Consider the following 13,488-nt stretch of genomic DNA (forward strand, 5'->3'; position numbering starts at 1 on the left):
TGTGGCACTCGAGATGGTCGAAAAGCTCTAAGGGCATTCTCTCCTAGTCTTCTTCTCACTGTTCTTTCACTCACTTGAACATTGCCAACCTCACGAAGTTGGTTTCGTGCCTCAACAGCTGTAGTGAACCGATGTCTTAGAACATTGGTCACAAGAAATCAGTCGTCACGAGCGGAGGTGCATCTTTTTCGGCCCTGTCCTGGTCTTCGCTCATAAGAGCCAGTTACCCGAAACCGTTTCACTGCATCCCTTAAGATGGTACGTGCGACACCAAGCTTCCGCGCCACGTAACGCTGACTAAAACCTTCGTCGATAAGAGCGATGGCTCTCGCCACTGAAGTAGCATCAAATGGCATGTTTGTGATGTCCAAACACTAGCTTTAAGTTACGAAACCAAAACAAACTCAAATTGTTTACATTTAATGCAACTGAAGCAATGTAATGGCAACGATAACGATAATGAGACGAAGTTCGATATTTATCCTATTCACAACTTATGCGTAAAAAAAAACAAAGTTAAGTGGGTAGTTTGTAATTTTTTCGTCACTACATTTCTTTCATATTTGACTTATTTATGCCCAATAACTTACAACTGCGATAACATCAAAATTTGCCACTTTAAATTGTGCCGCTGAGTGTATATTATACCAATCCCAAGAAATGGGCTCAACGCCATAGGGAAGTTTTCACTCAAAAAAAAAATAATTGTGATTAACAAATGAAAACTTAAATCAGTACTTTTCAAGGACAAACATAACGGGATGCCAGTAGTATTCAAAACAGAGATAATTTATTTCAAGCCGTTCATCTGACCTTTGACGAGCGCCGTTTCAAAAAGCCATTTCAAAAGTGCCAACCACGCTCCACTGACCCTGTTTCAAGTTCTCAATGATGAAGGGAACCAGTCTTTGTGTCTGCCTACAACGGGTATAGTTGTATATTAGTATAGTGCTGGACAAAATGGCGTGTTACGAAGGGGGGGACCTTTTGAAACACGCCATTTTGATCTCCCCTCTATCGATCCTGGGCACCGTGGGTAGACTCTCTATACGTGGATATTTTTATTGTATTTTCGCACATACTGGCACGACTGGTTTATGAAACTGTTGATGTATTTATTTAAGCTATCCGGCGCGAGATTAGAATAACTCGAGATTAAGGTCAATTTATTCTCAAAGAATATTTCCATATGTTAATATATTTGCAGATATGTAATTCGAAAATATATCGTCATAATACGGCATAGCATTATCTACTTTATACAAAAGTTTACTAGCATAAAAGTAAGTTATACCAGTGGGAGACTTCTTTGCACAGGAAGCCGGCTAGATTATGGGTACCGCAACGGCGCCTATTTCTGCCGTGAAGCAGTAATGTGTAAACATTACTGTGTCTCGGTATGAAGGGCGCCGTAGCTAGTGAAATTACTGGGCAAATGAGACTTAACATCTTATGTCTTAAGGTAACGAGCGCAGTTGTAGTGCCGCTCAGAATTTTTGGTGTTTTTCAAGAATCCTGAGCGGCACTGCATTGTAATGGGTAGGGCGTATCAATTACCATCAGCTGAACGTTCTGCTCGTCTCATCCTTTATTTTCATAAAAAAAAATTAATATAGACACAATAATTTTAAAATGGCCAAAAAATGGTGTATCTGTGGACCATTAGTTACTTGACTTATCGTTGGGAATCGTTAGAGTAATAACAGATTCGCTTATATGATAAACACTAGTATATTGTAGGTCTAAGAATAATCTCACACAAAAAAAATAATTCCAAGTTTCCTACAACCCCGTCACGAAATTGTTAACCCTCTTTCATTTTGTCTATTGGTATTAAGGCAATTATTACAGATTTATATTTTCGTGTGAGAGGCGTAAGGTACTAGACATGAAATTTCTTTATAAAGTCATTATGGTAGTTGAGTTTTATTATGAAAGAAATTTGCATTATCTAAACATTTTTCATGAAAATAAGGGACGGTGCGAGCCGGACGTTCAGCTGATAGTAATTGATACACCCTGTCAATTACAATGCAGTGCCGCTCAGGATTTTTAAAAGACCCAAAAATTCTGAGCGGCACTACAACTCTAAAGCTCGTCACCTTGAAGACATACGGTGTTAAGTATCATTTGCCCAGTAATTTCACTAGCTACGGCGCCCTTCAGACCAAAACTCAGTAATGCTTACACATTACTGCATCACGGAAAAAATAGTTGCCGTTGTGGTAACCATAATCTAGCTGGCATCCTGTACAAAGGAGGCTACCACTGGTTAAATCTATACATAATATAATAAATTTAAATTTAGAGAATACCTGCTGTATATTCTACATTTATAAAATCTTGTCTGTTACATGCATGCGTAGTATTTTTGTTGCTTCATAGCGCAGATGTGCACGACATCGCGGGCAACAGTATGTACTAGACATATTATGCAACAGTTTTATATTATAACGATGAATACCATAAAACACAATATGACACGTTCGAAATTCAAAAATCGATATTGCATGTCATAAACTTTAACTCTGGAGCGGTCTTAGCCAGTTTTGCACTGTTGCCTCACCGCATCAGTGTCACGTGGTTAGAACACTGAGCCTGTGCCGTGTAGCAAGGTCGCCCCCCACCAACCGACACCCAGTAAGGTCGCGTTGGGAAAGTTACCGCTTGCCAACGCGTCTTGGCATTAAACCAGACGGATATGCGGCCAATTTGGGACAATCATGCCCGAGGAGGTATGTAATGAGCGAGGATACACTTTGAATTTTAGTGTTAAGAGGGGACGCTAGCAGCGTTATTCCATACAAACGTATTCCCCTTTTTTCTCCCTGGATAATGCTTCTAAAGAGGAGATTTTTTGTCACGCTATGTCGGTACGTTTTGTTTTTTTCAATCAACTAACGACAAAAGAAAATATGACTCTTTAAACATCGTAAAAAATGCCATGTTAATACCGCCCTGTTCAGACGAAAACGTTAGAATTTTGAAAGGTTTTTAAGAAAAAAGGAAAACGTACCGACACAGACTCGTTCATCCTGAAAATAATGTATCAAAAATTTTTTGGTAGGTTTAATATTCTAGAGGAAACAGGGGAATACGAAACCTCTATTTAGTATTTTTTTTTTTATTTAATACAATATACTTGATTAAACATACATAAATACATATAAAAATCAATGACTCGAAAACAAACATTCATATTCATCATATAAATGCTTGCATCTATCGGGATTCCAACCCGGGAACTCAAGCTCAGTAGGCAGGGCTATAGGGGTCGTCATTATTAATCGTCGTAATTAAAGCCCAACTCTGCACTTTAGACAATTTCCTCCGGCTTTCACAATTTTCTGTGTGTTCTAACTTCTAACCATATACTTGGCGTTGCGTAGGGACGTCGCTTCATTGTGTGTCTTCTACCGCATTTATCACGGGGAGTGTTCCGAAGAGCTGTTTAACCTGATTCCTGCCGCCGAATTCCACCTTCGCACGACACGCCACAATTTAGGATATCATCCCCACCATTCTGGATGTGTGGCGGTCCTCCACAGTGCGGTTTTCAAGGAGCTTTCTTCCACGTACTACAAAGCTGTGGAATGAACTTCCTTGTGCGGTGTTCCCGGGACGATACAACATGGGTACCTTCAAAAAAAGCGCGTACACCTTCCTTAAAGGCCGGCAACGCTCTTGTGATACCTCTGGTGTTTCAAGAGAATGTGGGTGGCGGTGATCACTTAACACCACGTGACCCGTACGCTCGTTTGTCCTCCTATTCCTGAGCGGCACTGCATTGTACTGGGTGGGGCGTATCAATTACCATCAGCTGAGCGTCCTGCTCGTCTCGTCCCTAATTTTCGTAAAAAAAATACAACGACAGCTGTGAAAAAGTGGAAAAAAAAATCGTTTTAGAACTAACCTATATTTTCAATCAAGATCAATTCACACACATTATCACAAATTTTCAAAATTTATATATATACATATACTAATTAATACATGCAATAAAATACTCAAACCTTTCGACTTAATTGAGTTAAAAAAATATAAAGAATCTTTAAGAAGAGTTCATTTGGCCTCGTGAGTCCAGGGTGGTTGGATGGTGGGGAGTGATTAAGTGAGGCCCATACGACAATAATGTTTTAAAATAATGTATTCACAAGTCTTTTTCGTAATCACGCAGAAACGGACCAACCAATGTGGATAAAATTGAGCATTAAGTAATAAAGCCTGCCATAGGTTAAATTATTTTCCTGTATTTCATATGAATATAAACTATACAGAAAATCATGGCATATAACGTATGTTATGATGTCACCCAACAGGTACATACATGTCTATCGACCGACGGAATAAGTGAAAGGTTTCGATTGACAAGCTAACGTGGGGGGAGGGACCTGACAACGAAGGCCTTATCAGGTTTTATTTCACATTTCTTTTAATGTTTCTACTCAGTCGAGTTGGCGAGGTCTCCCCAATCAGAACAAGTCTCACGGAGGAGGAATGAAAGGAAATGTAGAAGTGGTTTGGTCAGTGTAGAGAGGATATAATATAATAATTTGAAAGGCAAGTGAAAAGCCAAAGTGGGGGAAGGGAATTTTTTTTATATGAGCGGGGGCAAACGCGCAAGAGGCTCACGGGATGGGGAGAGGTGAGGCAACCGCCCATGGACATCCACAACAACAGGTGTGTCAAGAAATGCGTTGCCGGCCTTTAAGGTGGGAGTATGCTTTTTTCTTGAAGGTCCCTAAGTCGTATCTGTTCGGGAAGACCGATGCCGGTAGTTGATTCCACAAAGTGGCTGTGCGAGGCAAGAAATTTCGAACAAAACGCGCGAAATTGACCACGATAGCCAATGTGGTACCTATAATCTAGCAGGCATCCTGTGCAAAGAAGCCTCCCGTTGATAAATGCCCTTAGTTGCCTCTTACATGGGCTTGGGCCTTCTCCCTGGCGATTGTATTGCGGGATCCGGGATCGTTTTTTGATGCATTCGACTACAATAATACTACCACCGTAATGGGCTATATGCTACTCATAATGCCACTCAGGGCTTTTATACCCAGTAAAGCGTGCAGCAAATTAATATCAAATAGAATAGAAATATATTTTTTACAGAGTGACAATACCATTCTTATTGCAATAACACTTGGATGACCTCAAGAAGCCAAATCGATTCGTAAAGGGGCTTTGACAGGGGGAGAAGAACTGATAAGAAACTCCAAGCCCATCTTTTAAATCATGATATAACAACTAAGCCTACTTAATATAAGACTATACCTACAATATGAGGCGGCCTGCGCAGAGCCAGAGAAGAACCATGCCATCATTATCTTCTATAATATAGTCTATATACTATAGTATGCTGATATTTTATGGAAAAAGTTACCTATATATAAATCTATTAGCTGACCCGACAGACGTTCTTCTGTGCATAATAAATAAAATACTGATATTTATGAATTCGTCAATATTTCATAACATCAAGAATTAATTCGTAAAATATGCTCCCTGTTGTTATAATGAAATTGTTTCACAGCAGATCTGTCAAACCGTGCGTCAATAATTATTCTCTCATAAAAAATAAGTCCATACAAAACAAATATTGCAAATAAAAATAATTATGGGGCCCAAATCGAAAGAAAAACTATCCTACATCTCTCAAGTTGGACTAAACTGCACTCCGTGAAGTTACCCCCACTAAAATCCGTTAATTACTTTAGGAGTTGACTGGAAACAAACACCATGACACTGGATTTATAGAGGTGAGAATATTAAGATGTAGGAGCCTTTAATTCTAGCTAACCTATTACACTGCACGAACAGTTTTTTTCTTTCATGGAATACAGTGCTGTGAATATCGTAAACGCAGCAAAGAATATGCCGCTGGTGTGACATTCACGTGTAGACCACTCTTTCTTAACCAATCCGAGTAAAAAAGCAGATTTGCAAAAACTTTATTGCAAAGGAGTAATTCCAGAGGAGCACCAAGATTGGTATAAGGAAAATATGCAGATCGACGTTAGTATTGTCGATCGATGCTACTGTGTCTGATGAAAATACCTCGGAAGAAGAGTAAGATTAAAATATGTTCAAGGAGAAGGATATTATAATTTCGCAAATATAAGAATGTTAATTATGTTGCTTCTGTTATCTTTCTTTTTTTTATTTTTGTTTAAATTTGCTGTTAATTGTACGGTTTCCCAAATGCTGTACAATTTACGGTTTATATTCTTTGTTTTATTTTGACCTTTTGAGTTTTTTGTAGACCACTCATTCTTAAACAATCCGAGTAAAAAAGTAACAATTTGCAAGCAGGGCTCGGTAATTGAGAGGCTTCTTTGCACAGGATGCCGCGGCTAAGTCGGTACCACAGCGGCGCTTACTCTGCCGTGAAGCAGTACTATGCAAGTTTAATTGTGTTTCGGTTTGACGGTCATGGCTAGTGAAATTACTGGACTTTGGATTCTGAATTTTTCAATAACCTTATTGTAACGTAATGGAAAGGGCGAATCTATTTTTATGGAAAAGGAGGACAAACGACCTCGTGTTAAGTCATCACCGCCGCCCACATTCTCTTGCAACACCAGAGGAATCACAGGAGTGTTGCCGAAGTTCTAAGGTACCCATGTCGTATCGTCCCGGAAACTCTGCACAAGCTTTGTAGTACGTGGAAGAAAGATCCTTGAAAACCGCACTGTGGAGGACCGCCACACATCCAGATGATGGGGGTGATATCCTAATTTGTGGCATGTCGTGCGAAGATGGAATTCGGCGGCAGGATTCAGGTGAAACAGCTCTTCAATACAAATACAAAATAAATTTATAACCAAAATTATATGGCGATGCGGGCCTCGGACCCGCGCCTGTTCGGTTCCGTCCGAGCGCTGTAACCAACTGAGCCAACCAAAGCCAAAATAACGAGATACTAAAAAACATAACGAACTAAAAAAAGCGAAGGTGTACTTCTGTAAGAAGTTATAGGTACTTTTTAGGCGTAAGATTTTACGTTTTTTGAATTATTCAGGTTCGAATCTCGGTAGGTGCAAGCATTTATATGATGAATATGCATGTTTGTTTCTTAGTCATGGATGTTTAAATGTATTTATGTATGTTTATATGAATTTATGTATGTTTAAGTAAGAATATTGTATTAAATATATCATTGTCTTGCAACCCATAACACAGGCTATATATGCTTAATTTGGGCAAGGTAATTTGTGTAAAAAGTGTGTCAATATTATTATTATTATTGGGGAAAGTAGCACATATATCTGTAGATCTATTATTTCCCCTACATATTTCCGAACGCACGCCCCAGTGAAGACTATGCTCGTTGTGATGAGGTGGTTTTGGGCAAAAAGTATAGCGAAGGATTCCCTTGCATTGTCGAAGTTATTAATTGTGTCTAAGTCACACCCTCAAGGCCTTCCTCAGGGGGCACAAGTGGGGTAGGTCCTACGTTTGTAAAAAGAACATTATTATAATAAAGAAGGTTCAGTAAACTTAGCGGTGGCACCTATAATACATAATTTATGCCACATTTTAAAGTTCATAGATAATTTCTAAATTTAAGTCTAAAACAGAAAAAGTTTATAAAAGTCAGCAAATGCAATTATTTTCTCAAAATTGATTCCTTTAGAGTATTTTTTGATGTCATTTCTAATATACTAGATACTACTACCGCTTCGGAAACAAATGGCGCTCTGAGAGAGAAGAAGCGGCGCAAGAAACTCTCCCAGCATTCTATTTTTGCGCTCTTTTTAATAAAATATACAATATTGTACTGTCATTTCTATCACTATAAAATAATCATAATCTAGTCCCAGGCTGTCCGATCACTTAGATATTCAGCTGTGGAGTAGTAGGATTTAGGACAGAGCCATTTTTATTAATAAAACATTTAAATTTATTTATAGATAATGCCTGAACAGTGCCTGGGACTTTATTATAAAAGTGTATACATTCACCGTTCAAGCTATTATGTATCTTATGAAGCCTAGTACACATTTTTTTTTATGGAATAGGAGGACAAACGAGCGTACGGGTCAGCTGGTGTTAAGTGATCACCGCCGCCCACATTCTCTTGCAACACCAGAGGAATCACAAGAGCGTTGCCGGCCTTTAAGGAAGGTGTACGCGCTTTTTTTGAAGGTACCCATGTATCGTCCCGGAAACACCGCACAAGGAAGCTCATTCCACAGCTTTGTAGTACGAGGGAGAAAGCTCCTTGAAAACCGCACTGTGGAGAACCGCCACACATCCAGATGGTGGGGATGAAATCCTAACTTGTGGCGTGCCGTGCGAAGGTGGAATTCGGCGGCAGGAATCAGGTTAAACAGCTCTTCGGAACACTCCCCGTGATAAATGCGGTAGAAGACACACAATGAAGCGAAGTCTTTACGCAACGCCAAGAGATCCAGCCGTTCACAGAGCACTGAGAGAATTAGTAAGACTACTAACCTTTCCCGCAGCGGTTGCACACCACCTCCTTCTTCATATGCGTCCAGCTGTGTATCTTCAGATGGTCTTTCCTCTTGTAACACTTGCCGCAGGTCGCGCACGCGAACGGCCGTTCCTTGTTCACCGCCTCTCCAATCGGCCTTTCTATGAACAGTTCGGGCGTCTGGTCGGTGAACGTGTCTTGCGACTGGTCCGTCAACAAGTCCGACGACTGGTCGACCAGTGAACCGTTGTTTGAATAATCTTCGGACTGAAACAAAATTGCTAGTGAGAAGTTGCTAATTTATGTTGTACCCGTTCCACGAAAGGATTTAAAGTGCCTTATACAATGCAGCTCTTCGTCAATAAATCTATACGCTTAGTTATTATAGACGACCTGTATAGCCGAGTGGTTAGCGATCCTACCTACAAAGCTAGAGGTCCCGGGTTCGAATCCCGGTAGGTGCAAGCATTTATATGATGAATATGGATGTTTGTTTCCGAGTCATGGATGTTTAAATGTATTTATGTATGTTTATATGAATTTATGTATGTTTAAGTAAGTATATTGTATTAAATATATCATTGTCTTGTAACTCATAACACAGGCTATATATGCTTAACTTGGGGCAAAATAATTTGTGTAAAAAGTGCGTCAATATTATTATTATTATTATCAAATAGCAGATATTTTTTTATGGAAGAGACGAGCGTACGGGTCACCCGATGAAATTAATTTATCACTAGCTGACCCAAACGTTGTATTGCTATATAAAGTAATAAGTAACTAAAATTAAGTTTTTTTTACCTCCGGAGACCGATATAAAGATTCTAATGAGATATTCATTTTAAATTATTCTTTCGATTTGATTTGTGAACAACGTGGGACACATCAAAGGAAAAACAAAATTGTTGTTTTTATTTAATTCCGTACATTTTCGTATTTATTCCTCTTAAACCTTCTCTGGACTTCCACAAATAATTCAAGATCAAAATTAGCCAAATCGATCCAGCCAGTCTCGAGTTTCAGCGAGACTAACGAACAGCAATTCATTTTTATATATATAGATATGGAGTGACAATAACATAACATTTTGCAACAACACTTGGTAAACGTCATAAAGCTACATCAATTCGTAAAGGGGCCTTGACATGGAGAGAAGAACTGATAAGAAACTTCCAGCCCATCTTTTTAATGCTATACCAACTTAGCTTACTTACAATATTATACAATTTTAGTTGGCCTGCGCAGAACCAGACAAGTACCATGCATCATTATCCTCTATATAATCTGCTATCTAAGTGTCCTTTAAAGTAAAATAAAATAAATCAAACAAAAAAAAAATAGTAATTCAAATTATTAAGTAAAATAAAAAAACACGGATCATTTTTTTTTCGACAATATTACATTTAAATAATAAAAAATTCTGAACATAGGAATTATTTTTAATCAACTCTCATCATTAAATTCTATTGCTCAAACTATTGGCTTACGGTAACTAAAATAAGATGCATTTGTTTGCGATTCTGTTTTTTGCAAATGTCTTGAAATAACAGCATCAATAGTAGTACCATATCTCTTTATCGTTTGGATTAAATAATTTATTGTTTGATAAAACGTAACTTGTTTAATTTTTAAAAGAAATATTTTATTTTCTCTCATCCCTTCCTTCTGATCCCACTCCGCCTCGCCAATACATAGTACTCATGAATCCATCTACAAGCAACGCGCATGCGTCATTCTTTCTTTATCACACTTCCGTAACATATAATGTTTTACGGTTAGCACCGACCTCTACTATATACCACTGGACTGGCGGCTGTAAAACTGCTTTTGTGCCTGTTTGATATCCGCCATTTTGGCGCTGTTGGCCATGTAGCGAGAGTCTGCAGTACTAAAACCAGTGACGACAACCTTAGCTATACAAACGTCGATAGGAAAACTATTTACAAATTCACTTTAAAACGTTGATTCTTGAAGTATTAATAACACGGAAAACGAACGAAATTCATTCTAAATGCAAAAATACTTCAGAGTATTTTACGTTCCATCGCAGCCATTTGTATTATATGTCAAAATTAGTTCTCTGGACGCTCGCAAGGGCGCTTCGAATTGGCACAAAAAATTTGCTGTCAAACATATGGAACAGCCTGTCCAGTGGTATTTATACAGGTCAGTGGGTTTTTGTCTCAATTTTTTTTAAGTTTAGTCGCGTAGCAAAATCCTATTCAAGCCAAATTTTCCATTAAAATAAACCGAATCTTTTAAAGGTCTTGTTTTTCTTGGAATTTCAATTCGTTGTAAAGCCTTTAAAGATACAAACTTAATATGTGGAGCCTAGACGTAGGCAAATCGAGATTATCCGTAATGTAAGTAAATAAATCTTTGGCAGATTAGATTGGTATGAAACTATTCAGCCATCTCATTGGCAATATGGCATATGTATCTTATCGGGCATATTATGTACCATTTTATTTATAAAAGCAGTGTCTGTTATATAAATAGCACGTTTTACAATTTGAATGAAGACAGTATACGACATAAGACACTATAGTATCATTTTAACATAATTATTTTACATAATATTTGAAAGTAGCTATTTTCATCGGCATATTATAAGCTGTCAGCTGTTAGACAAACACGAGAAGACCCAGCTCAAATGGTCAGGACAGGTTGTCAGGAATAACGACAAGAGATTGGACTCTGCTTACAATACAATGGTCAGGCCCTACGGGAAAAGGGTATATAGGAAGACAAAAGAGACACTGGACAAACATGGACAGGAAGAAAAGGAAGGACATTTTTCAAATATGTGGAAAATCAAGCTTAATAAATATTATAACAGGTACTTAGGCTAAGATTATTCTGGAAGATGAATTAGAGACCCGCGTAAGAAATTATCAGCCTAGCAAAACTATCTAAGAAAAAAGCGATTCACTCGATTCTATGAAAGTCATTGACAGATTGACAGGTAACGGCTATATTCTTAACAATATGTTATGTTTTTAAAGTGCTATAACCCTCACTTCTAGGATTAATACACAAATAAAATTTGAAAACAAAACTTTATGAACGATGCGGGACTCGAACCCACGACCTCCGGCGTTCCGTGCCAGTGCTCTAACCAACTGTGCTAACCGTTCGAGTACCGCCTCGTTATAAAATTCTGTTTGCTTTGTTCAACTCTCAGGTTGTGGCTTCATCTACAGGATCTACTTTACAGTTAACCTGTTCAACCCCAATATTTGCATATTAGGAAATTGACTTGAGATGTCGCTCTTGTAAATCTAAACATTATGTTATGTTTTTAAAGTGATAACCCTCACTTCTAGGATTAATACACAAATGAGAAATAACAACCTGAGAGCTGAACAAAGCAAACAGAATTTTATAACGAGGCGGTATTCGAACGGTTAGCTCAGTTTGTTAGAGCACCGGCACGGAACGCCGGATTCGTGTGTTCGAATCCCGCATCGTTCATAAAGTTTTGTTATTCAAATTTTATTTGTGGCTATAATCTTGTAAAAAACGGAGGTAGCCGACATCCGATACGTTTTAAGCAACTGTTCGGTTTCAAACTTGGCAGGATTATACTTCATCTGTTATTACTACAATTTCAAATATAATATGTCAAATTATTGCACGTTTCACACTAAACAAAATTTAAATTTCTACTCAGGCCTTATGACGTAGTATTTACATCCTCTTTGGAAGTTATGACCAACGAAATTTTGAACACAATCCGATTTTACGAGCACATTGCCGCGTAAAATGAATCTACGCAGACGAAGTCAGTGTGGAATTAAATCGATCGACCGTACTCTATTCTGTATACATTTTTAACATAACCCACAGATAGTATACGGCCACCGGGGCTCGCCAGTGACGTAATGTGTTCTCGAAACGTGGGGGGTCGAACCCGGGCTTGTAAAGGGTTTGTGGGGGACTCCCCTTGACCTTTCCCCTCGGCGATATGGCAGCGCTAACAGCCCGTTGCCTGATATCCGTTACGGACCGCTCCTGAGAAACCCTCGCCTTAATATTTAAAATACTTTGACTGTCTTTTTAATAAACGCAGTGTATAGTTAGACAGTATATCCACTACATAGTCCATATAGTGTTAGAATGTGACTCTGTTTAATAAAAGAAGAATATTACATAATAAGAATGATAAAACAAAATAAAATACCCAAACGGAATCCTATAATTAAATCAACATTGTCTAAAACTTCAAAGGTGTTATTATATAGCACTTCTACTCAACTTCAGAAAAGAGCTCAAAAAAAGAATGCTGGGAAAGTTTCTTGAGCCGCTTCTTCTCTCTCAGAGCGCCATTTGTTTCCGAAGCGGTAGTAGTATATAGTAGTTATTAGAAATGACATCAAAAAGAATTCCAAAGGAATCGATTTTGAGAAAATAAATGCCTTTTATGCCTTCCATATACCAATGTGCGAAGAATTTTTTGCGGGCGAGGTGGTTAACGCAGTGGCGCCTTTTACTGCAGTGAAGCAATAATGTGCATTATTATGTTTTCGATTAAAGTAGTGATATTATAAAAGACTTATACAAAGTGATATAAAAGTGTTAATGGACACATTCTTAGTTTAATCTATCTAGCAGTGTAAGTTAAGTAGATTTATTATTAACCTAACAAATTATTATCATACCTAAAAAAAAATAAAAGGCACTGTAAATTACTGGGCTAAAAAACTTACTTACCTTAGTTCATAGTTACAGTGGTCGCACATTCTTGAGACGATTACAAGTGTTTTTATGTAGGTATATTATTTACAAGTTTAGTGTGAGCCACGCAAATATTAATCTACCTTCAATATTGAAACAATTTTTAGTTTGTTTATTTTATGCCTAAGATTGGTTTATTTAAGTATAATTTATGTTATTGTTAAATGTGTAAGCATTCTTATCCGTTGGAAAGAGCGGTTTTCCCTAACACAGGTTCTGCGAACTTAAAAGGGAAGTCCTTAAAATACAATTTACTAAAATACTAAATAAATAAATTTTTGATTTTTTGATTTTGATAAAGACACTGA

At 37.9% G+C, this 13,488-nt stretch overlaps 1 protein-coding gene across 3 annotated transcripts in view; it reads right to left on the minus strand.

The window, feature by feature from the left end:
* Window positions 1-13,488, minus strand: part of LOC126969371 (zinc finger protein 84-like) — a 53,407-nt gene that overhangs the window by 24,584 nt on the left and 15,335 nt on the right. For all 3 annotated transcript variants that reach the window (XM_050814757.1, XM_050814758.1, XM_050814756.1), the window contains exon 5: window positions 8,458-8,707. In XM_050814757.1, the coding sequence (XP_050670714.1) occupies window positions 8,458-8,707 (250 nt within the window). The remainder of the gene's footprint in view (window positions 1-8,457; window positions 8,708-13,488) is intronic.

This window comes from Leptidea sinapis, chromosome 18 (genome assembly GCF_905404315.1).
Source record: "Leptidea sinapis chromosome 18, ilLepSina1.1, whole genome shotgun sequence".
Taxonomy (NCBI): Eukaryota; Metazoa; Arthropoda; class Insecta; order Lepidoptera; family Pieridae; genus Leptidea; species Leptidea sinapis.